Source organism: Rhineura floridana, chromosome 2, assembly GCF_030035675.1.
Source record: "Rhineura floridana isolate rRhiFlo1 chromosome 2, rRhiFlo1.hap2, whole genome shotgun sequence".
In the NCBI taxonomy this organism is placed as follows: domain Eukaryota; kingdom Metazoa; phylum Chordata; class Lepidosauria; order Squamata; family Rhineuridae; genus Rhineura; species Rhineura floridana.
The window spans coordinates 78,381,748-78,403,832 of record NC_084481.1 but is presented as its reverse complement, the minus strand read 5'-3'; the positions used below and the strand labels follow the sequence as shown (position 1 = coordinate 78,403,832).

The 22,085-nt window shown below is 44.5% G+C and overlaps 1 protein-coding gene across 2 annotated transcripts in view; it reads left to right on the top strand.

Moving 5' to 3' along the window:
• The window catches only part of LOC133376592 (protein mono-ADP-ribosyltransferase PARP14-like), a 56,175-nt gene that overhangs the window by 26,215 nt on the left and 7,875 nt on the right, over positions 1-22,085 (top strand). For both annotated transcript variants that reach the window (XM_061609008.1, XM_061609009.1), the window contains exons 8-16: positions 665-886; positions 1,051-1,126; positions 3,964-4,113; positions 4,508-4,570; positions 6,152-6,319; positions 8,624-8,830; positions 8,924-9,532; positions 11,544-11,689; positions 17,934-18,108. In XM_061609008.1, coding sequence (XP_061464992.1) covers positions 665-886; positions 1,051-1,126; positions 3,964-4,113; positions 4,508-4,570; positions 6,152-6,319; positions 8,624-8,830; positions 8,924-9,532; positions 11,544-11,689; positions 17,934-18,108 — 1,816 coding nt within the window. The remainder of the gene's footprint in view (positions 1-664; positions 887-1,050; positions 1,127-3,963; positions 4,114-4,507; positions 4,571-6,151; positions 6,320-8,623; positions 8,831-8,923; positions 9,533-11,543; positions 11,690-17,933; positions 18,109-22,085) is intronic.

Here is a 22,085-nt window from a genome sequence, read left to right as displayed (position 1 = left end):
GATTGTTTGTTTTCTGTGTGTAGGGATGTGTGGTTTTGTTCTTTATATGGGAGAGCATTACAATGTGTGACTTCCCTATCTTGATCCCAAAGTAGTTCAGTTCAATGAGAGTTGTTTCTGCTGATTATTTCTATAGGTCAAACTAGGGATGACAGAGCAGACACGTATATTCATGTGTATGCCCTGTTTACATTTACAATAGAGGGTGGTGGTGGTGGTAGAGGAGTCTAAACAAAATGAAGCATGCTCATGATGTGTTCTAAACCCTGTGAATCCGTGGCATGTCCAGCTAGGGCTGAGGCTCCTGTTTGAAACCCTGGATAGCTTCTGCCAGTTGGTATGAACAGTACTGAGCAAGTCTATCGAGCTCAATGGTCTATCGAGCTCAATAGTGTAAGGCAGCTTCCTATGTAACTCACCATTTCCAATGCTGCTTGAAGCACTTTCCCCCCTAATCCAGCTTCAATGCCAGAACAGAAGTGCTTGAAGCAATGGAGGATAGTGAGTTAAGGTTGGGGTAGCTACCTTTTCACATCTAGTTTGGCGCTAGGATTCTACATGCCCTTAATGTAGTTTTGATAATGCGCAAAAGGGAGTAAGAGAAGCATTCTGGTTTTAATTACTGAACCTCATATTTGAAGAAACCTCTTTACATCTTTTACAGAAACTTAAGGATATTGTGAGGAAATGCTTGGAGAAAACCGAAGAGCTGTCATTAAGTTCTGTCTCATTCCCAGCTATTGGGACAGGTGGTTTTTCCTTTCCTAAATCTGAAGTTGCTAAATTAATGTTTGAGGAAGTGCTTCAGTTCAGTAGCAGGAAGAATTTGAAGTCACTTCAGGAGGTTCATTTTCTCTTGCATCCAAATGATAAAGATAACATCCAGGTAAGGTTGTTACTTTCCTACCTTTAATTACTTTAAATATTGATTAGCAAATATTATGCTTCATCGTATTAACTTGATTTTTGTTTATAGTTCTAGAAATGAGTCTTGTTCTTACATAGTGTATATTTGAAATCTTGTGGGTCACTTTCTGATTTTCTTTCTAGGCATTCTCAGATGTATTTGAATCCAGGATTGGTGGAACTCCCAGAGTTATGCCTCTAAGTGATAAACAGAGCACAGGCAAGTTGACTTTGTTTGCATGTAATGATTATTGTTGTTGTTATGTGCCTTCAAGTCGATCACGACTTATGGCGACCCTATGAATCAGCAACCTCCAATAGCATCTGTCGTGAACCACCCTGTTCAGATCTTGTAAGTTCAGGTCTGTGGCTTCCTTTATGGAATCAATCCATCTCTTGTTTGGCCTTCCTCTTTTTCTACTCCCTTCAGTTTTTCCCAGCATTATTGTCTTTTCTAGTGAATCATGCCTTCTCATGATGTGTCCAAAGTATGATAACCTCAGTTTCATCATTTTAGCTTCTAGTGATAGTTCTGGTTTCATTTGTTCTAACACCCAATTTTGTCTTTTTCGCAGTCCATGATATGCGTAAAGCTCTCCTCCAACACCACATTTCAAATGAGTTGATTTTTCTCTTATCTGCTTTTTTTACTGTTCAACTTTCACATCCATAGATAGAGATCAGGAATACCATGGTCTGAATGATCCTGACTTTAGTGTTCAGTGATACATCTTTGCATTTGAGGACCTTCTCTGATTCTCTCATAGCTGCCCTCGCCAGTCCTAGCCTTCTTCTGATTTCTTGACTATTGTCTCCATTTTGGTTAATGTCTGTGCCAAGATATTGATAATCGTTGACAAGTTCAATGTCCTCGTTGTCAACTTTAAAGTTACATAACTTCTGTTGTCATTACTTTAGTCTTCTTGACGTTGAGCTGTAGTCCTGCTTTTCTACTTTCCTTTTGAACTTTCATCAGCATTCGTTTCAAATCATTACTGGTTTCTTCTAGTATTATGGTATTGTCTGCATATCTTAAATTATTGATATTTCTCCCTCCAATTTTCACACCTCCTTCATCGTGGTCCAATTCCGCTTTCCATATGATATGTTCTGCGTACAGATTAAACAAATAGGGTGATAAAATACACCCCTGTCTCACACCCTTTCCTTTTGGGAACCAGTTGGTTTCTCCATATTCTGTCCTTACAGTAGCCTCTTGTTCAGAGTGTAGGTTGCACATCAGGACAATCAGATGCTGTGGCACCCCCATTTCTTTTAAAGCATTCCATAGTTTTTCATGATCTACACAATCAAAGGCTTTACTGTAATCGATAAAGCACAGGGTGATTTCCTTCTGAAATTCCTTGGTCTGTTCCTTGGTCTGCTCCATTATCCAACGTTTTTATGCAATATGATCTCTGGTGCCTCTTCCCTTTCTAAATCCAGCTTGGATGTCTGGCATTTCTTTCTCCATATATGATAAGAGCCTTTGTTGTAGAATCCTGAGCATGACTGTAGTTGCATGGGATTAAGGCAATAGTTCGATAATTACTGCATTCCCTGGGATCCTCTTTCTTTGGAATTCAGCTGTATATTGAACTCTTCCAGTCTGTGGGCCATTGTTTAGTTTATTATTTAGTTAGTTAGTTAGTTCTCCATATTTGTTGACACATTTTTGTCAAAATTTGGACAGATTCAGTCTCAGCATCTTGTAGCAACTCTATTGGTATGCCATCTGTTCCTGGTGACTTGTTTCTTCCAAGTATTTCAAGAGCAGCTTTCGCTTCACATTCTAAAATTTCTGTCTCTTCATCATATGGTTCCGCCGTGAATGAATCTTTCATCGTTGCATCTCTTTTATAAGTTCTTCAGAGTATTGCTTCCATCTTCCTTTTATTTCATCTCGGTCAGTCAGTGTGTTTCCCTGTTGATTGTTCAACATCCCTATTCTTGGTTTAAATTTCCCTTTCATTTCTCTGATCTTTTGGAATAGGGCTCTTGTTCTACCTTTTTTGTTGTCCTCTTCTATTTCTTTACAATAACTATTGTAATATTTCTCTTTGTCCCTACGTACTAGTCGCTGTATTATTGCATTTAGGGTTCCAACCTTGTGTCTTTCTCCTTTTGTTTTTGCCTTTCTTCTCTCTTTAACCATTTTAAGAGTTTCTTCAGTCATCCATTGGGGTCTTTCTCTCTTTTTAACTAGAGGTATTGTCTTCTTGCATTCTTCCCTGATAATGTCTCTGACTTCACTCCATAGGTCTTCTGGTTCTCTGTCAACTAAGTTTAAAGCCTCAAATCTTTTCCTTATTTGATCTTTATATTCTTCTGGGATGTTTTTTAAATTGTATTTTGGCATTATGATTGATTTGTTGTTCTTCTTTAGCTTTACTCTGATTTTTTATATGACCTGTTCATGATCTGTATGTAATGCAATCCTAAATATCATGTAATGATAAGCTAGTGCTTCTGGCTTATTGTGATTTAGCTTCCTGTTACATGGTTTATTGCTCCCTGATAAACCATGATCATTTGCCAAGCTTAAATCATGTTTTGGTTTGGTTTCTGGATTATGGCTTGTTAGGGAGTAGCAAACCATGGTCCCTGATTCAGATGTAATGGGAAACAAAGGTTTCCTGGTTTGTTTATTTCACTTGCAAAAGGGGAGGAGTAAAGAGGAAGCAATCTGACAGTGTGCATTATCACTCTGCTCATTCACATTAAGCCATGATAAGATAAAGATCCAGGATTATTGCTATGTGTGAATGTTGCCCACACATACATTGATGGGTCATTAAATTGTGTTAAGGTATAAATTACATGCTGCATATATCCTTTACACTTACAGTAAATCAGCCAAAGAACACAGCTAAAGATAACAAAACGTTGGAGTGAAAACAAGGAATGTCTTTATTAGGGCATCTTGCAATATGGACTTAGTATCAAATATATATAATTAGGATTGCATTTTGTACTCAGTATCAAATATATATAGCTAGGATTAACCAAGAGATCAGTGCATTTGTTAAATCCTCCTGCTTCTTTGTTCACATACAGGTTTCTTTGGGTCTGTTTCAACCCCTGTTTTGGGAATTCATGAGATGCAGATTGGATCAATTCAATTTCAAGTGGTAACAGGAGATATTACTAAGGAAAATACAGATGTAATTGTAAATGTAACAAATTCAACCTTTAATGCCAAATCAGGTACTGAATTTCAGTAAACTTATTGACTTGAATCTGCATTGATGATGATTTAGTTAGGAAATAGGAAAAGTATTTTAATATGCAAAAATCTTGTTCAGTATGCATGTGTACGTGTGTGTGTGTGATTCCGCTTGGATAGTTATAAAATGGGATCAGAATCTGGATTTCCCTGTATTTTAAGACCAACATTCAGTATGTTGCTCTAGCTGAAACTCTGGTGTACGTATAAAGCAATATCTAATTTGATTCTCATTTGACAAATTACATATGTAATTTCTAAAAATTACAGGCATGAAATTTTAAAACATCTATTGGTACTACTTTCACAAGTGATGTGAGTTTTGAATAACTTTATTATCTGCAGTAATAAACTGCCCCCTCTGTTTTTTTTAAGGTGTATCTAAAGCAATTTTGGAAGGTGGTGGACCTCAAGTTGAAGCAGAATGTGCACTACTTGGTATGATGCAGCAAATGCTCCAGTTCAGTTAAATGATAGTTATACTTAATTCTGTCTCAAAAAGTGGAGCTGCTCATGGCTTACTGTAGATCTGATGATTTTCTAATGAGCTATTAAAATGTGCAACATAGGGGTATTATCAGGGTTGGATGGATCCGAATGCTATATAATGTGCAGCTATAATCTGGAGTTTCTCAATGCTGGGAAGAATCTAGTTGCTGCAGGTGAGAACATGCTGCTATGTATGCTTCACAAGACTGGGGAGCCCTGGATTGTTCTCAACTAGCAGAATGTAGAATGCTGGCGTGAGAAGCAGAATACTGTTTCCTATTACAGAATATTTCAAGAGTATGATGGGGGAGATAGACAGTAGGGGGTGTCTATACTTGCAGTTGTGTGAGTCTGTGTTTTTTGTGGGCATCTACTGGGGGAGAAGAAAGTGTAGCTTATGCATCAAGGATATGTGTCCTCAGTTTCCCAAATATAGTCTGTGCGGTGCACCCCACATCCTTTAATCACAGCTGTAGAGATTGTACACTTGTTTTTATTTTATTATTTATTTATTTATTTATTATTTGATTTATATCCCGCCCTTCCTCCCAGCAGGAGCCCAGATTTTATTTTATTTGCTTTAAAAACATGCTTCTAAGCCAATGTTGGATAACATGCCCCTGAAAAACCATCTAGCTATGAAATAAACTTTGGTACAAAATAGGGTAGCCTATAATGAAATCTTTGTGCTGTAGGAGATAGATTTTAAATGAAAAGGACATTCTAAATATTCACGGCTGCTGGATCCCAATATTCTGGTGTGTTTGGGCATTGAGGAGAAGGATGACCATGAGCAGACATTTGCAGATTTCTGATAATCTCATCTAATTACATATGCAGCTTTCAAGCAGTCTGATTAGATTTGCCAGGTATCTCTTGCTAAACCAATCTGACAGAGGTTTTTTTTTTAAGCAAATAAACTTAAACTCTCAATCAAATGCTGTTCAATGTTGTTAAAAACAGAGGACCATACATTTTGATCAGCCTTGATAGCCATCATTATTTGTGGTCATTGTCCTCCCTCAGGTTCTGTAACATGCACAGAGGATTTTGGAAGGGGGCACCCTCTCAGTTTCCATGTGGCTTTAGAGACACTTGGAAGCAGTGGGAGAATTTCTGCTTCCAGTTGACTCCCAAGGCCAGTGCTAAACAAGAGGTTGTCGCCCACCCTTCTTCAAATTCCAGCGGACTCTTATCTGGACATAGCCAGAGAACGTGTGTTGTTGTTTTTTATCTCACTCACCCAGCAATAAAGTGGGATACCTGAAATTATGAGCCATGTGTGGAGAACTTGGGGGAAATCTCTTTGTGCTAGACAGTGAAGGGCAGACAGCTGCCAGAAAGAGTTCCAAGGTTGCTGCTGGCCACCTGGAGACCATATTGATAAACGCTGTATATTGTAATCTATGCCAAAGGCTGTAATACATCATGCTGTAGTATGTCATTCAGTGAAGATGAATGTCTACTGGGAATGTAGGCTTGTATGGATTAAGAATGGATATGGAACTTGTCTTCTATTTTTTTTTTTAGCCTTACAACCTCACAATGGATTTATAACCACACAAGGTGGCAATATGGTCTGTAAGAAAATTATCCACCTTGCTCCCATCTCTAATACCAAAGCTCAGATCTCCAAAGTGCTCCAGGAATGTGAAGCAAAGAAGTATACATCTGTTGCCTTCCCTGCAATTGGAACAGGTTTGAGAATAACTGCTGCTGCCCAGAATGAGATTTTCCTTAAGGAACAAGGGACAACATCTTAGTCCAAAGTTTTATTTATTAGGTCACTGATGTTTGGGCATTTGAACTCCTAGAATGGATTTTGAATGAAATGCAAATAGTAGGCTTACATCATGTAGGCAATGCTTACAGATCCCAATTTTCTGCTGTGCTTGGACACTGTGGAGAAGGTTTACCATGAATAGTCGACCATGAGCCCCTGATCTTCCATAATCTAAGCGAAACTTCCCCCCCACTTGAAAATTGCTGATGATCTAGGTGGACCAAATTAATGATCTTTCTGTCTCTTGTAGCAATTTTAATACACTTTGCTAGATACTGTATTATTTTAAATTGTCTTTTTATTGCTTTTATTTCTTAATTGTATTAGGATTTGCATTCCATAGAATTCAAATTGCAATAAAGTGAAATATAAGAAGGAAAAGAAGCAATACAATTTAAAAATTAATACGAATATTTAATGTGGACATGCTGCAGACTACCTGAATGAAGCTCACCGACCACAGTTTGGGAACCCCTGGTCTAGACTACATATGATGAATCTCAAGCCATCTGCTTTGTTACATTTGACTCTCTATTCCTCATGCCTTTTTGTTCCTCTTATTTCACCCTCTTTTGCCTTTGTTCTATTCCCAGTTTCTTGTCCTAGATCGGGTGGGGAGACTCAAGCCTGGGAGCCAACTGCTGTCCTCCAGGCCCCTCTGTTTGGCCCTTGGGACTCCCCCCGCCACACTCCCTGTGCCCAGGCCACACCCCTCACTGGGCCTCCTTCACACTCTCCTTGAGTGTTTTGTCTTGGCTAGAATTTGTCCTTAAAATATGATAATGCCTTTTGTTTGATGGAAGATAGAAGGGCTTGTGTAGAAACTACTCTACCTATACAAAGATACAATGTATATCTGTTGTTCCACCCACTTTTGCTTCTGGCCCCGCCCACCGCTGGCATCTGCTCCCGAGGAGGTTCCCCAGAAGAGAATGCAGCCCGTGGGCCAAAAAAGGTTCCCAGCCCTTGTCCTAGATCCAGCTGAAGTGGGCTTCTGTCAGATAAAGGCAGTAGCTAGCTCAGAGAGCTGTTTCCAAGAAGGAGCCTGAGAGTATGAAAGAGCTGGCTTCAGATGCCAACGCCAAGCTGGTGGGAGGATTGGCTTGTGGGTTGCTTGGCTGGCCCAGTTCCAAGGCTCGGGTCCATTTGGCCAATCTTCCCAACCTAGTACCCTCCAGATACTTTGGACTACAGCTCTCATCAGTCCCAGGCAGCCTGTCCAATGGTCAGGGACTATGGGAGTTGTTGTCCAAATCATTTAAAGAGCACCACATGGGGAAGAGAAGATAGACCATAGCAGCTGAGAAGCACTTTTCCAAGCAACGTCTAAGGGTATGTTGCTGCTGCTGAAAATTATGGGGAAGGAGTAAGGTAGGGGAATAAAATCTGGCTGGTGGGAGGAAGCCTGACCTTCCCCACCCTCTTTGCACCATTTTGACAGGTGGGGAGGCTTCAGCTGATTGATGCTGACAGTCCATTAGGCTTAGGGGCTGAATGCGACCTTCCAGGCCTCTCTATCTGGCCCTCAAAGCTCTCTCCAGGCCACATCCCAAATGTTTACTGGCTGGAATACATCCTTGAATTCTGATAATGCCTCTTGGTTATCTGGAGGGGGGATAGAGAGAGAGATGTGTAGAAGCTAGCTTCCTGTGCAACAGTAAAATTTACATTAGTTGGTCCACCCACTTATGCATCTAGCTCCACCCACCACTGACATGTGGCCCTTGAAAGGCTGTGCAGAGGGCCACAAAAGGTCCCCCACCCCTGCTTTACATATTTGAAAAGTGCTGTCATGTCCCCCACTCAGTGTTTCCTCTTATCATGTCTCTAATACTTAATTAGTCTTTGCCGTTTCATTTTGGGGTTCTAATCTGAAGGTCAATGTGGACTGCAAACTTAACAGTGCTGAGCGTGGAGTACTGTTGCACTCAGAAGGCAATTTGTAGGCTAGAGTAGTTTATTTTACGCCTGCTCCTATAGAAACACTAGAGATGTTGATAGATGAATGGAAAAAGCTGTTTTCTTAATGTCTTGATGCCAGCTTTTCAGCCTTACTCTTCTTCTAAAGTTGTCCTACATTTTTAAAACAAAAGTGCTGAGGACTACACTACTACCAGCTGCGTGTGTTTTCTTTTAAGAGGTGAGCAGTCTCTCATCTTAAATACTATCCATACTGTGTATAGTGCATTTATTATTCTCTGTTGTTGCATTTGATTCAGGTCAGGCAGGGAAGAGTCCAGCAGATGCAGCTGATGACATGATTGGCGCGGTTGCTGACTTTGTGGGCAAAGAATCACCCCAACTTTTACAAATGATTAAAGTAGTTATTTTCCAGCCACATATACACCCTGTTTTTTATGCCGCTATGAAAAAGAGAGAAGGCGTTGCATTACCCATCTCACAATCTGTGTTTTCTAGGTTTAAAAGTAAGTGCAGAGTATTAGTTCCTTTATATTCCTGCCACTGTTTCTTTTTAATTCTTGTATTGTGTATTTAACAGAATGATTCTTTCTTTGCAGCACTTTTATTTGGTAAAAAAAAACCTGCTAAAAAGAAACGTCTGTTGGTTTTGGAAAAGAAAATGGAGGTTGCAGTATTTGAAGTCTGTGGTGAAAGCAAAGAAAATGTGGAAGATGCGGAGTCCTGGTTAAGAAAAATGATTCTCCAGGAACAGACAGAAAACCGTATCTCTGATGAATTGATAGATTTGTTTGATGATGGAGAAATTAAGAAACTGAATGATCTCCAGAAGAGGTTGGATATTGCCATTCAGCTGGAAAGGAAGCAGTCTCCTCCTTTCATCCTGCTATCAGGCATTCCCCGTGATGTCCTAACTGCCTACACAGAAATTCAGAACTTGCTCAGAAGAATTAAAGATGACCGGGAAGAGAAATCCAAGGCAGAACTTGCTCAGCATTTGGTTGAGTGGCAATATTCCACAAATGGGAATGTATTTGCACCTTTTGATATGCTAAGCAATCTTCATTTGGAAGATGCTAAAATCAGTAACAAGAAAAGCATTACCATCCAAATTTTCGGAAAGAGTTACACAGCAGACATAACAAATATGTGTGCTACAGATGGCCAAGGAAGCAGTGTTGACATCAGGCGTGTTGCAAAGGAGCAAGGTAATGAGGGGCTTAACTAGTCGAGGTCTGGGTTAGAGCCTGGATTTCCCTTGGTTAGTGCAGGGGTGGAGAACATTTTCTAGCCCAAGTCCGGGGGGGGGGATGCCAGAGCTGAACAGGGACAGAGGCAAAAGTGGGCAAAGCAATTTATGCAATTCTTACTTTTTTTGGCCAGTTTCTACATTAGGAGTAGTCAACATGCTGCCCTCCAGATGTCTCTGGACTACAGCTCCCATAATCCCTGACCATGGCCCATGCTGACTGGGGCTGATGGGCGGCCACCCCTGATCTACACACACACATACACATTCCTCTCCATCCAGGCAAGCAAGAGGCATTATCAGTTCAATTCCACTTTCTAGCTGGGCAAAAGCGTTCAGGATGTGAAGAAGAGCCAAGTGAGAGTGTGGTCTGAGAAGAGGGCCAGATAGAGAGGCCCAGAGGGCCACACTTATCCCCCAGGCTTGAGATTCCCCACCCCTGGGTTAGGGCATGTGACCTCACTAAAATATCTCCTCCATCCAAATCCCCAGAGCTCTAAAGTGTTTGCAGTTTTCATGTGTGTTTGTTCGGGTGGGGAAAAGGGGATGGTTGGATAAATGAACATGCGTTGCTTTAAGTATTTTTTTAAATTGTGGTTAGGACCCTGAAAGGTGATCCAGAATTGAGTGTGCAAAGCTTGTTCATGTGCAAAGCAAGTTATGAAGTGAGGCTCACACAATAAGCAAAGAACTGCTGAGCCCTGCTGTTCAGAACATTGCAACTGACTTCACCCTCTGTTTTTTCCTTTAGGAGTTTTTATTTGTTACAGGCTCGGACTTGTAGTTTCTTTTATTATAACCTTTACAAAGAACCAAGTAGCAGTGAATGTGTATGAGTAGGATGGATGTGAATAGTGTTTGGCATATGGTAATGCAATCCATATGTTCTGTTCAAGGGGTGGCTAATCTTTTGACCTAAGGGCCACGCTGCCCTCCTGTGACTCCCCCAAGAACTGCACATCAGCAACTAAAAAGTGTGTGTGGTGAAAATGTGCCACCCCTCTCACACATGTATATGCATACACACACACAGTGCTGGGGTAGAGCTTTTGAACCCATGACCCCAGATATCAATCTCAGGAGAATTTGACATGACTGAACACAGTTTTCACATCCTCTCCCCTTGCCCCTCAGTGTTTGGTCCTCTGCCATATGAAACCAGTAGCCCAATGCACTTGGTAAAAACATTTTTGTGCTGCTGCTCCCCCAAATTCTTGGAGGACAGGGTCAACCCCCCCCACATCCAGGCTGGGGGTTAGCCATCTTTGATCTGTACGTTTCACAATTTAACTTGTTATTATTGGACTCCTGCTAATCCACTAGCAGCATTTTGTGGTTGCGCTATCTATTGAGGTGAGTTAGTCTCTGCCTCTGTTGCTACCTCTTCCATTTTCTTTTGTCACTAGTGCCCAATGCAAGTTAAGGGTTAGAGAGGACTCCTGGAAGTACAAAGAGTAACCGCAGGAATGAGCTTAATGTTGCAGCTGGAAGGGATGTGGTAGTAGTTGATGGCATGAAGCAGTAGATGCCTCTCTAGTCCAAATCCCCAAGCTCCACAGATACCTCCCCCTGTTCTTATTCACAGTTCTGATTTTGTAAAAGGCTATGTCTGGGTTGCCTCTGAGCCCCTCGCTTACTGCCCCCTTGGTCATGAAGCAGTGCCTTTTTCTCCCCTGAAAAGTATATAGAACTGAAGGAGGAAGTTAGATGAATGACACTCTTTCCCACTTTCTCTTTCAGCTCTGTGTGCTTTTGAAGGCTCAGATTAATTGTACTGGATTCAACTTTTACCCAGATCCCTTGGAAAAGTGAAGTGTGTGTGCACGTTCTTGTTCTCTCATGTGTGTGTGTGTGTGGGGGGGCTTATCCAGTGGAAGAGAAGTGACCAAAGAGGGTGACATATAGAGCACTTGCTCAAAAATCCAAATTTGCTCTTATGTAGACAGTTTTAACGACTATTTACTTTATAGGAAGACTATTAGTAGCACTCCCTAAACAATGGAAAGAGATGAAGAGAGATCGTGTCAAAGTGGTTTCACTACAGCCTACATCACCAGAATACAGATATGTTGAAAGGAAATTCAGGAGCAGCTGCCCTACGTACACAATAGAAAAGGTGACGTACAATAGTGGCAACAAGCTTTGCAGGCTAAATGTAAGGGTATAATTCACTGAATTCCATGGGACATTGAAAGGCCTTTATTTTGAATTGCTGTATAGTACACAGCACCCATTCATAAATCAGCAAATGACTGCAGTTCCCCTCCCAAGTGTGTGAAATTGATGAGAGGACAATTCAGTTGTATTGAAGCACTTATAATAATGCACAACATCATTCACAACCCCCCCCATCTAAAGGCCCCATCTGCACGATATCTTTAAAACACTATTATACCACTTGAAATAGTCATGGCTCCCCCCCCCAAGAATCTTGGGAACTGTAGTGTGTACTGGGTGCAGAGAGTTGTTAGAAGACCCCTATTCCCCTCACAGAGCTACGATTCCCAGGGTTCCCTGGAAAGATGGATTGATTGTTAAACCATGCTGGGAATTGCAGGTCTGTGAGGGGAATAGGGTCCTTCTAACAACTCTCTGCTTCCTTTACAAACTACACTTTCCAAGTTTCTTTGAGGGGAAGCCATGACTGTTTAAAGTGGTAGAATAGTGCTTTAAATGTATAGTGCAAATGGGATCTAATATTCAAACATGTAATGGAAGAGTGTGTGTGTGAGAGAGGGGGGAGAGAGAGAGAGAGAGAGCTGGGGTAGTTGAGAGATTCTCAGCTGTGAATCCAGTTTACATTCAGTTATATGAAATAACTTGTCTCTGTGCCTGTCTCAGAATAAAGCCCTTTACCTAATAACAAGGACTGGTACACTCCACTTCAAGTCAACTATGGCTGGTTGAGTCCATGTTGTGCCTGTGTACCAGATCACAAGCCTTGCTGAGCCATTTTCCTTACCTTTACTCCTTTCCCTGTTTCCTCTAGTCACAACCCTAATATTGGCGATTCTTCTGTTGTGGTTCCAAGAAGTCCTACAATCTGGGCCTGTCCTTACATGTGGTTGGTGGCCCCTTCTTAAGAAGCCTAGTGTTAGCTTCTTTGGCATGTATTTGCCCTGTTCTGATCTGAATGGTAGTGGAATCACTGCAAAAGGAGCAGTGTTCATTTTCATTTAAATTGAACTGCTGAGCATGTGATGATGGGTTCTGTTGACCTCATGTTTGCTGAATAATGGGCTGCGAGATGTTATAAGGAAGAAGGAGTGGATGGGAGAGGGTACTTAACCCTTCCTCACCTACTGATTTTTCACTGCAACGCTTCCCCAAAAGCTGTTAGGCCATTTTCCTCCAATTGAATTTTTACAAATTTCAGAACACAGATGGAGAAAATGATGACAAAACTCTGGTGGGGGAAGATTGGCAGAGGGGTGGGGAGAAGTGTGAAGCTTCTAATTCTCGGTCAGCGGAGGAGTGGAGCAGACAGGAATGGGTTAACTCTCCTGGAGGCAGGGTCAGCACTATAACACAAGTTTAGCTGGTGGCCAGCCAGAAGGGGAGGAACCTTCTCCCATTCTCCAGTTTTTTACTCTGCCTTAAGCAAGCAACAGCGTCAGCCTATTCCTCCTGGGTCCCCATAAGGGATTCAGGAACAGTTTTAGCTATTTTTTCTGCTCTTAGAGTTTATCATCATCAACTGCAGTCGAAGCGCACAGACTTCTGCTTCTCTTCTTTCACTTCCCACCCCCACTGAATAGCCAGATTGGAGGGAGGAAGAGATGGATTGTTCTTTCTGAAGAGGCTCTGGAAGTGGCAGAGGCCAGGATCTGTCTCACACCTCCCACTGCTGTCCCTTATCGAACGCTCTTTCACAGTCCCAAGGAGAGGGAAGCTTTCAGGAGTGTTTTTAAGACCTTGGAGGAGCAGAGATTGGTCTTTTGCTATCCAAGGCATTTTGTTGATTCAAAAAAACCCCTGGGGTTGGCCTCCACCTTTTCCCCTCTTCAGCTGGGATTTTAACTATGCCTGGGGGAAGTGACAGCCCTTCTCCTACCTCTGCAGAGGAAGATGAGTCCCTGAGTGGGGAAAATCTACATCTCAATTAAGCAATCCATTAGTCACCCTCGCCTCAGTGGTGAGAAGCATGCTAGACTCCCTGCCTAAAATAGTTTCGTTTTCTCAGCTCCCTTCTACTCAGCGAGGGGGAGGGGAAGATGCACACGTGGCTCTTGCAGGAAAAAAGTATGCCAAATCTCACCATCTAGATAAGCCCTCTACCTCTTTGGCCGTGTTGGCCTGGTGTAACAAGGCCATGATGAAGGAGGCAGGGGCTTCCTTAGCCAAGTGTTGGGCCCGTGCATGTAGGAAAAAAGGCTCCAAGCACCCCAGGGCACGCCGTGATTTTTCTTCTCATTTTCCTCCTCCTTTTCCTCCTCCTCCTGGGAGGCCAGGCCAGTTAGGGAAAGGGGGAAGAGTAAAATGGGATCATCCAGCCAAATCCAAAGCTCCTCATGCTCTGTCCAAGAAGCTATATGCTCTTCCTGCCATGACCATGGCAACCCTTCGGGTCCTGGCCATTGACGAGCCTGTGTCTGCCCTCGGGGCCAAGACAGCTATTCCCAAAGAAGGAGCAGATACTCCTTTCAGATCAAAGTGACAGGCGCAGTGAGGCTATCTTAAAACATACACACAAAGCATCTGCATTGGCCATGAGAGCTTCAGCAGCCAACTCCTTCCTGGCACGGGCTGCGGTAACGTGGGCTAAAACGCTACTATCAGAAGTGCCTCCTGATGCCAGACACGTCAGGGAGGGGCTGCACAAATTGGCTAAAACAGCTGAATTCCTAGCAGATTCCTCCTTAGATAGCCTACAGTACTCAGCAAGAGCTCTTGGATATGGAGTGGTAGTAAGATGCAATATATGGCTGAAACAGTGGGAAGTGGACCATCACTCCAAAGCCAGTCTTGCAGCTCTGCCCTACTCCGGTGGGCAGCTTTTTTGGCAAGTCTCTAGAGTGCCACCTGGTGGAGACCAAGGATAAAAAGAAGGCTCTTCCTTCCGCTCCCAGGAAGGATGACAAATCCATAAGGCTTCACATTCCTTTCGTCCTAAGGGCTATCCAACTACCTACAAGACTACAGTCAGTTCCAGGGGTCCTGGAACTCTTCCTGGAATTCCTTCCACCAGCGCACACGTTCTACACCCTCCAGTGGCGGGGGAGGCAACAAACATCATCAAAAACCCAAGCCCATTGTCAAGCAAAGCCATGCATGATGCCAGGATGGCCCAGGTGGGGGCAGACATCAATTTTTTGCACATGCCTGAGCGGCCTCCACCTCAGACAAATGGATACTGAGCAACATCCAGTCTGGCTACTCCCTAGAGTTTGCCACCATTCCGCAGGACAGATGGAGGACAGCTCCTCCATCTCGTCAGCTGGAGAAGCAATAGAGAACCCTAGATGCCATTTCTCACCTCAAGATAAGGCCATAGAACCCATGCCAGAGCATCAGCGGTCCTCAGGAGTCTTTTCTGTGTTCTTTACAGTTCCCAAACACAATGGCAATTACCACGCCATCTTGGATTTAAAATTCCTGAACCGCTTCCTGTGGACAAAGTTCAAGATGGAGATGCTCAGGTCTGTTGTGGAAGCTATTCAACCTGGGGACTTCCTGGGATCTATAGATCTCACAGAGGTGTACCTGCATGTCCCCATTCTTCAGCAGCACAGACGCTTCCTCTGCTTTAGGCACGGCCACCACCAGTTTCAATACAGGGCCATGCCCTTCAGCCTCGCCTTGGCCCCGCGAGTGTTCACCAAAATAATGGTAGCAGTAGTGGCACACCTTTGCACTCAGGGAGTCCACATATACCCTTACCTGGACGACCTTCTGGTGACAGTGGCGCAACGGGATCTCCAGACTACCATCCAGTGTCTGGAGAACCACGGCTTCATCATCAACAGGGACAAGAGCCATCTGATACCCACCCAGCGCCTTCAGCATATGGGAGTGGTCATCGAAACAGCTGAAAGCAAGCTCTTCCTGTCTACCGATCGCACAGATAAGCTCCTGCGCCAACTGCACATGGGCCTGCAAGGCAGCCAGGCTCCTCTGATGGAACTGGCTCAGCTGCAGGCCTCCATGATAGTGGCCCTAGACTCAGTGCCATGGGCACGCTTCCACTCAAGAGCCCTGCAGTGGCTGCTGCTTCCATATCAGGACCAGATCACCTCGAGCCAGAACTGGCTCATCACCCTCCCAAGGCATGGGCAGAAGTCCCTCCAGTGGTGGGGACGTGTACCTCTAAGGCCTTTCCCTCAGAGCTCCAACAGTCTCAATAGTCACCACAGACACGAGCCTATATGGCTGGGGAGCGACCTGTTGCTCCAGCATTGCACAGGGGAAGTGGTCAGTGCAGGAGCAGTGCCAGTCGATCAACTGGTTGAACCTCAGAGCAATCTGACTAGCACTCTAGGAGTTCCTACCTCTTGTTTATCAGACTCATGTGCTAGTACGCACCGAGAACATCACAGCCAAATCGCATGTCTGCAAACAAGGGGGCACAAAATCAGGCCCTCTTCAGAGGGAGAACAAGCTGCTGTTCCAGTGGGCAGAAAGGCACCTGGCTTCCATTTCGGCCATACATGTACAGGGGATCCTGAGCACACAAGCCGACTGGCTGAGCCGGGAACAAGTCCACCAGGGAGAGTGGGCCCTTCACTGGCACGTGTTCCTAGAGATCACTCAGAAGTGGGGGCTCCCATGCATGGACCTGTTTGCCTCATCGGTGAATGCCCAACTGGACCAGTTCATGGCACAAGACTGGGATCCATGCACCCAGGACATAGATGCCCTGTCAGCCCCCTGGCCTCAGGGACTCCTCTATGCCATCCCGCCTCTTCTGACCAGGCTGCTGCGCAGAATCAGGGTTCTCCAGCCCCAGCTGATAGTGGTGGCTCCACACTGGCCATGGAGACTGTGGTTTTCCGACCTAGTGGACCTCAGCTCCAGTCCACTGTGGCGTCTTCCTTCCAGACCAGGTGTCCTCTCACAAGGACCTCACCCTCAAGACAGCTTTTCTGGTGGCAATCACCTCAGCCAGGAGGGTGGGGGAACTGGGGGCCCTGTCCATCCGGGAGGAGCTGTGCATTTTTCACCCAGACAAGGTGGTTCTTTGCCCTGATCCCAGTTTTGTACCCGTCAATTTCACAGGGGACAGGACATTTCTCTACCCAACTTCTGCCCCAACCCTGTCCATTGCAGGGAGAAGTGGCACAAACCCGATGTCAGGTGGGCACTTCGGATCTGCCTGGACCGTATAGAACCATTCAGGAGGTCTGAGGCCCTGTTCGTGTCTTTTAAAGAGGCGGCGCAGGGATTAAAGGTGTCCAGGTCCACCATCAGCCGCTGGGTGAGGGATTGCGTAGTTAAGGCCTATCAGGCAAAAGGAAGAGTTCCTCCTCCAAGGATCACTGCACACTCAGAGGGGCTGCCACCACAGTGGCACTCCACAAGGATGCCCCACTGGAGGAAATCTGCAAAGCCGCCACCTGGGCTCACCCATCCACCTTCATCAAACAGTACAAGGTGGATAAATTGGCTTCTGCTGAAGCTGCCTTTGGCAGAAAGGTTCTTCAGAGGGTGGTGGCCTAGGTGTGCTCCCACCCAAGGATGTAAGGGGGTCACTGCTCAGGTACATCCCATTCTTGTCTGCTCCACTCCTCTGCTGACTGAAAACAGAAAGTTGGACTTACTGTGAAGTGTCCTTCTGGTCAGCGGAGAGTGAAGCAGACAGCCCCACCCTGCAGCAAAACCTAGGCTGTGGGGTGGGGAGGGCACCTCTCTGGAAACCCTCTGGTGACTGCCAGTTGCTCACCCTCTTGATAGAGTAGTAAGGGCTCCCTTCATCCCTTCCTGGCACTGTGTGCTGATTTGTTAATGTTTGTTCTTTATCCTCTGTTCAAGTTTCAAGTCCATGTAGGTGGAGTGGCCAGCTGCTCAGTACTCAGTTTTTTACAGCTGTGTCACAAGCTGGAGAACAGGAGAAGGTTCCTCCCCTTCCGGCTGGCCACCAGCTAAACTTTTTGCGTTATAGTGCTGACTCTGTCTCCAGGAGAGTTAACCCATTCCTGTCTGCCACTCTCTGCTGAACCGAAGGACACTTCACGGTAAGTCCAACTTTCCAATCTTTTCTGTTGCTGCTCCCCTGAAAAGGCTGTATATTTACATTAATCAAACATGGGATTTGGAGTCTTGCCCTTAGCATTCCAATGACACCTGTGTTCCACTTTCACAATCATTTCTTGTACTTTGCTTTTTATGAATCTTTCTCAGTATTGTCTTTTCTTCTTTTGTAGATTGAAATGGTTCAGAATCCTTACTTCTGGCAATCCTACCAAGTCAAAAAACAGGAGATAGATAGAAAGAATGGCCATGAAAACAATGAGAAGGTCCTGTTCCATGGGACTCCTGCTTCCACATTGACTCCAATTAACCACACTGGATTTAACCGCAGTTATGCTGGAAAGAATGGTAAGTCAATCTGAAATCAGGTAATCTTAATAAAGGAATGGGAGAGCGAGATGCCATTTGTGAATGGCTCTAAAAAGCATATGAAGAACTACAGGTGGGCCCCGCTTATACGGCAGGTTCCGTTCCGGACTGCCGCCGTAAAGCAGAAATCACCGTAAAGCGGAACCCATTGAGTATAATGGGGCGCGTTGCGCGAAAATGACACAAAAATGCCGCAAAAGTGCAAAAACAGCTTTAAAACAGGGAATTTCCTCTAATTGAAAGTTGCCGCATTAGCAGAACGCCGGAATGCGAAGCGCCGGTAAGCGGGGCCCTACTGTACCTAGTATTCAAGAGAGCTCTAGATTAGGCATGGGGAACTCCCCGCTCCCAGTGTTGTTGGACTCCAATTCCTACAACCCCAGCCAGTATGGCTAATAGTGAGGGATGATGGGAGTTGCAGTCCAACAACATCTGGAAGGCTGTAAATTCCTAGATGGGGAAAATGGGATTAGGTTTCTTACAGCCCAGTCCTATTAATGTCTTCTTAGAGATAAGTCCCACTATTTTCAATAAGACTAACTTCCATGTAAGTACAGACAGCATTGCAGACTTAAGGCTGTATACAAAACATTATTTATGTGGGGCAGTCTCCCCTTGCTACTGCAGCGCTACAGGGCCTGATTCTGGATCATTACTCAATAGCTTTACAACCAACCAAAGAAGAAGAAGAAAGCCTTCAGCTGTAATAGTCTTATGGGGTTCAGTGAAGACTTTTGTCTTTAAAAAAAAGAAAAGGAGATGTTAGCTAAAGTATTGAAAGGAATGTGCTGCCCAAAGAAAAATAAATGTTGAACAGTAGGATAATAGTTATTCATGCTTTGATAACCTCCCAGAAAGATTACTGTAATTCATTCTACATAGAGCTGTCCTTGAAGACAACTCGGAAACAGCAGCTGGTGCAATATGTAGCAGTCTGGCTTTTGAGAGGAGCTGTCAGTCAAAATGACACTGTGCCAGTTTTGAAAGACTTAAATTGGCTACCAATATGTTTCTGAGCTGAATTCAATGTCCTACAGACAACTAATAAATGCCTGAATGACTTGGGACCTGGGTACTTAAAAAAGTGCCCATCTCTGTATAGATCTGCCAGAGAATTTAAATCAGCAAGGGAAGCCTTCTGTTGGGATCCATTATGGGAACTGTTAAGCAGTGACATATGAATGGGCCTTCTTGGTAGTGGCCCATCAGCTTTGGAACACTCTGCACCCTAAAATTCAACTTGTGCCTACATTGCTATCTTTTAGATAGAATCATAGAATTGTAGAATAATAGAGTGGGAAGGGGGCTATAACGCCATAGAGCCTAATCCCTTGTTGAATGCAGGAATCCAAGTTAAAGTATACCTAGCAGGTGACTCCCCAGCTGCCTCTGAATGCCTCCAGTGTTGGAAAGCCCTCCACCTCCCTAGGTAATTGGTTCCATTGTCGTACCGCTCTAACAGTTAGGAAGCTTCTCCTGATGTTCGGTTGAAATCTGGCTTCGTGTAACTTGAGTCCATTATTCCATGTTCTGCATTCTGGGACAATCGAGAAGAGATCCTGGCCCTCCTCTGCATGACAACCTTTCGAGTACCTGAAGAGTACTATCATATCTCCCGTTATTCTTCTCAAGGCTAAACACATCCAGTTCTTTCAGTCTCTCCTCAGGGGCTTTGTTTCCAGTCCCCTTATAATCCTTATTGCCCTCCTTTGAACCTGTTCCAGTGTGTCTGCAGTGTTCTTAAAGTGTGGTGTCCAGAACTGGACGCAGTACTCAAGGTGAGGCCTAACCAGTGCTGAATAGAGGGGAACTAGTACTTCACATGATTTGGAAACTATATGTCTGTTAATGCAGCACAAAACAGCATTTGTCTTTTTTGCAGCCACATCACAATGTTGGCTCATATTCAGGGTGTGATCAACAATTCCAAGATCATTCTTGCATGTAGTATTGCTGAGCCAAGTATCCCCCATCTCTTAACTGTGCATTTGGTTTCTTTTTCCTAGGTGTAGAACTTTGCAGTTATCCCTGTTAAATTTCATTGTTGTTTTCAGCCCAGTGTTCCAGCCTATCAAAATCACTTTGAACTTTGTGTCTGTCTTCCAGATTATTAGCTGTCCCTCCCAATGTTGTATCATCCGCAGATTTGATAAGCATTCTCTGCACCTCCTCATCCAAGTAATTAATAAAAATGTTGAAGAGCACTGGGCCCAGAACTTGAGTCATGTGGTACCCTACTCATTACCTTCTCCCAGTTTGCGAAGGAACCATTGATTAAGCACTCTGAGTGTGATTCTCTAGCCAACTGTGGATCCACCTGATAGTTGTTCCATCCAGCCCACATTCAGCTAGTTTACTATTCAGAATATTATGGGTCAGTTTGTCACATGTTTTGCTGAAGTCAAGATACATTATGTCCACAGCATTCCCACAGTCTGCTACGTCGGTTACCCCTAAAAATGAGATAAGATTAGTCTGGCAGGATTACTTCCTGTAAAATACATTCAAGATAATACAATTAACTATAGTACCATACAGTCTACCCTAAGGCAGAGATGACCCGGGCTGCTGACACGATCGCTCCTGCGCACCCTCTCCTATGTAGAGCTCATACAGCTCCTTGGTACACTCCGGAGCTGAGAGCGATGAAACAAGACAGGAGGCGGCTTGAGCGGAGATGGAGACGAACTCCCGACGAATGCAATTATGAGCTGGTTCGTGCTTCTACTAAGCTCTATGTAGGAGCGGTGAGGGCGGCAAAAAAACAACATTTCGCCGCCACTATTCAGTCATCTCTCTCACGCCCACGGGAGCTTTTTAAAGTGGTTCATGGCCTACTTCATCCAGGCCTACAAGATACGGCAGATACATCGGTAGCTCGATGTAATAAATTTGCTGAACACTTCCAGCATAAGATCTCATGCATTCGCCGGGACTTAGACTCCTATTTAATAGCAGTTAATCCTACTGAGGTGTCCGGAGCACAGTCTTGTCATGTTTTGTTGGATGAGTTTCAGTTGGTTCAGTTCGAGGATGTGGACAAGGTGCTTGGACAGGTTCTTGCGACCACTTCGGTACTGGATCCTTGCCCCTCTTGGCTAATTAAAACTAGCAAGGAAGGAACAGTTGGCTGGGCCAAGGAAGTGATTAATGCCTCTTTATGAGAGGGAGTGGTCCCTGGCTGTCTGAAAGAGGCGGCAGTGAGACCACTCCTGAAGAAACCTTCCTTGGACCCAGAGGATTTCAGCAGCTACAGACCAGTAGCCAATGTTCCGTTCCTGGGCAAGATCCTGGAACGTGTGGTTGCTGACCAGCTCCAGGCGCTATTGGATGAAACCGATTATCTAGATCCATTTCAATCGGGGTTCAGGCCTGGTTTTGGCACTGAGACTGCCTTGGTCGCCCTGTTTGATGATCTATGTCGGGAGAGAGACAGAGGGAGTGTAACTCTGTTAATTCTCCTTGACCTCTCAGCGGCTTTTGATACCATCGACCATGGTATCCTTCTGGAGAGGCTTGCGGAATTGGGAGTTGGAGGCACTGCTTGGCAGTGGTTCCGCTCCTACTTAGCGGGTCGTCTCCAGAAGATAGTGCTTGGGGAACATTGCTCGACACCGTGGGTTCTCCAATGTGGGGTCCCGCAGGGTTCGGTTCTGTCTCCCATGCTTTTTAACATTTATATGAAGCCGCTGGGGGCGGTCATCAGGAGTTTTGGAGTGCATTGTCATCAGTATGCTGATGACACGCAGCTCTACTTCTCCTTTACATCTTCTTCAGGTGAGGCAGTCGACGTGCTGAACCGTTGTCTGGCTGCGACAATGGACTGGATGAGAACTAACAAACTGAGACTCAATCCTGACAAGACTGAGATGCTGTTGGTGGATGGTTTCTCTGATCGGATGGTGGATATATACCCTGTCCTGGATGGGGTTACACTCCCCCTAAAGGAACAGGTG